This window comes from Olea europaea, unplaced genomic scaffold (genome assembly GCF_002742605.1).
Source record: "Olea europaea var. sylvestris unplaced genomic scaffold, O_europaea_v1 scaffold1373, whole genome shotgun sequence".
Lineage (NCBI taxonomy): Eukaryota > Viridiplantae > Streptophyta > Magnoliopsida > Lamiales > Oleaceae > Olea > Olea europaea.
Window position 1 is genome coordinate 47,568 of NW_019231240.1, and position 2,505 is coordinate 50,072.

The 2,505-nt window shown below is 33.8% G+C and overlaps 1 protein-coding gene across 1 annotated transcript in view; it reads right to left on the minus strand.

Annotated features, from left to right (window-relative positions):
- Positions 1 to 578, minus strand: part of LOC111375405 — a 1,296-nt gene extending 718 nt beyond the window's left edge. The window contains exons 1-2 of the mRNA XM_022998223.1: positions 499 to 578; positions 29 to 412 (exon numbers count right to left, since the gene is read on the minus strand). Coding sequence (XP_022853991.1) covers positions 29 to 412; positions 499 to 516 — 402 coding nt within the window. The 5' untranslated portion in view covers positions 517 to 578. The remainder of the gene's footprint in view (positions 1 to 28; positions 413 to 498) is intronic.
- Between the last annotated feature and the right edge of the window lie 1,927 nt (positions 579 to 2,505).

Below are 2,505 nucleotides of genomic sequence, written 5' to 3' on the forward strand. Positions count from 1 at the left end.
AAAAAAGTATCATATTAAATAAATGTACCTGTATAAAATTCCAAAGTTCAATTTTTTTACTGTCATCCACTGAAGGCCAATTTTTAATAACAACTGGCACGTACTCCCGCACTATGGCTCCGGCTATGCTGACAAATTTATCAGAGTTATGGCCAACTACTTGCCCGAATTCATTGAATTCAAGCTCCATTTTCTGATAGTTATTTTCAGCAACCATTTTCAAATGAGTTGGACCTCTTTTCTTTTTTGTAGCATCTACACTTGTCGAAGTCATGTTTTGATCACCAGTAATTGGAGTAGACATGGTATCTCTAGGTTCACTAGAAGGTCGTAGTCTTTTATTTGTCTCCCGAATTGCAACAGCAATCGCAGCGCTTCGTCTTTTAGAACTCTTGGAAGCTTGCTTATTTGACTTAAACAATGCAACATGCAAACATAGCATAAAGTTAATTATTCTCGAAAGTTACCATCTTAAGAAGTGTATTGAAACACACTCACCTGAGCTTTATCCATCATGCGTATATTTAATAATATCACCTAGTTCCAAAAAGCCACTTGAGAAAGTACGAATCTGCAAACAATAAGAGAAAGAGAATGATATTCAAAGTTCTACAAACTTCCGTGCTCCATCTCTGTATTGTTCAGAAAATCTACAACAACAATTGTATGATCATTTTATATTATTGTTAAATTTTGAAACTAGATTTATAAGATTTTGTTTTAGACAGTAACCTTGATAATTGCAGCTATTCTTTGTCCATTATGATACTATCAAACATTGAACAGCAACAATTCAAATTGTGAACTAAATGACCCCTTGTTTCGATCTATTATAGGCCAATCACAAAGCCCTATGCTTCGGTTTATTATAAGCAGCTATTCGTCCAGCATCATCATCAACTAAATGGCCCCTTGTTCACTTGACCGACTTCCTATAATAATTTCAAAACACCCCAGTGAAGATATGTTAAACAAATAAAGTGGGATTTTAAAATTACTAATGAACTTACAGTAAGAAATAGATGATCCAAAATTTAAAACTTTCAAAGGATTTAGATTAGAATTAATTAAATTGTGAATTTGTAACAACACTCGTTTAATGTCCAAAGTTTTTATAAATTTACATAAAACAATGTTTTACAAAAATGTATGTCATGTTTTTCGGGTGAGTGGATTGCTCAAGTTTATGCTAAAAATAACGGGTATATTTTGATCCACACACAACTTTGCCTACATCCATACTCCAAAATACCATATATGAGACTCGAATCTCTGATATTATCAGCCCAATGAATTCTTGCTATTAAAATGCGCAAGTGCAATCAAAGGTATTCTATTCTGCACAAGGAACAGAAGTCTCGTACTAAGGCTGAGATGCCTCACATTTACAGACATGTACATACTTATATGAGTATACGTATAAAAGCAACACTTCATGAAGCTTACAATGCAAAATCACAGCATTAATATATGTCTCACCAGTTCCATTCTAGGATCATTGATACCTAGTGTCCCAGCATCACTTATTAGGGCTACATTTCACAATCATGTTATCTCTTGATAACTATTTGTTCTTGTTGAGACTCATTAAATTTGTGATAACTCAACTGAAAATCTAAATCACAAAATCAGAAAAAAAAAAAAATAAATAATAATAATAAAAGAATCTCACACAACACATATTCTATTATCTTAGGCAGTGGGTCACTTCAATGGTTGTGCAATAAATTGATTGTAAGATTTTAAATCATAATGTCGAGAACAAGTTCCCATATTCCTTCTTAGGCAACATATATAAATAGAATGGTTTAAGGAATATCCATGTATATATGATGCATACAACAAAGACAAAGATGCACAAGTTAAGAGAAACTTCATTTTTCCTCAATCTACCAACTGAATTTCAGCTCTCTTTTCACTACCACATTCCTTATTCCCTATTTAAAAATGCACAAGTTAAAAGAAACTTCATTTTTCCTCAATCTAGGGACGTCTCTGCAAGGGATATTTTGGAAAGAAAAAGTCCTAATAAGCTAACTTGGAGAATCAATCTTTCTTGCCTAACAATAAATCTTTCTTGGTCAAACACTGCAGGGGATTCACCAGGTGGAGGATATAAAATGCATAAACAATAAAATTAACTTACAGTCACAGTCCGAACAACACCACCACTAGCACCATCACGAGCAATGGCAAGACCACTAATTGCTGCATGGACAAATGAAGACACAAAATTAGCAATCAAGAAAATAATTTGGATATCCAATAAAATTCTCCAAAATCTAGATGAAACTATTAACTTGAAATGGGTACACATAGAAGTTAAAATTTTAACTAGAATCAAACTTTTTCGAATCGAAACCAAGAACCGATCAGTCCCCAACAGTTCTTCATTCTTAGTCTGAAACCGAGGAAGAACCAGCATCAATTACCTATTTGGAAGAGAGTTCATGGTGGCGGGGAGCGGCAGGAGAGGAAGTGATAGTGAGAGATGGGGAAAACACT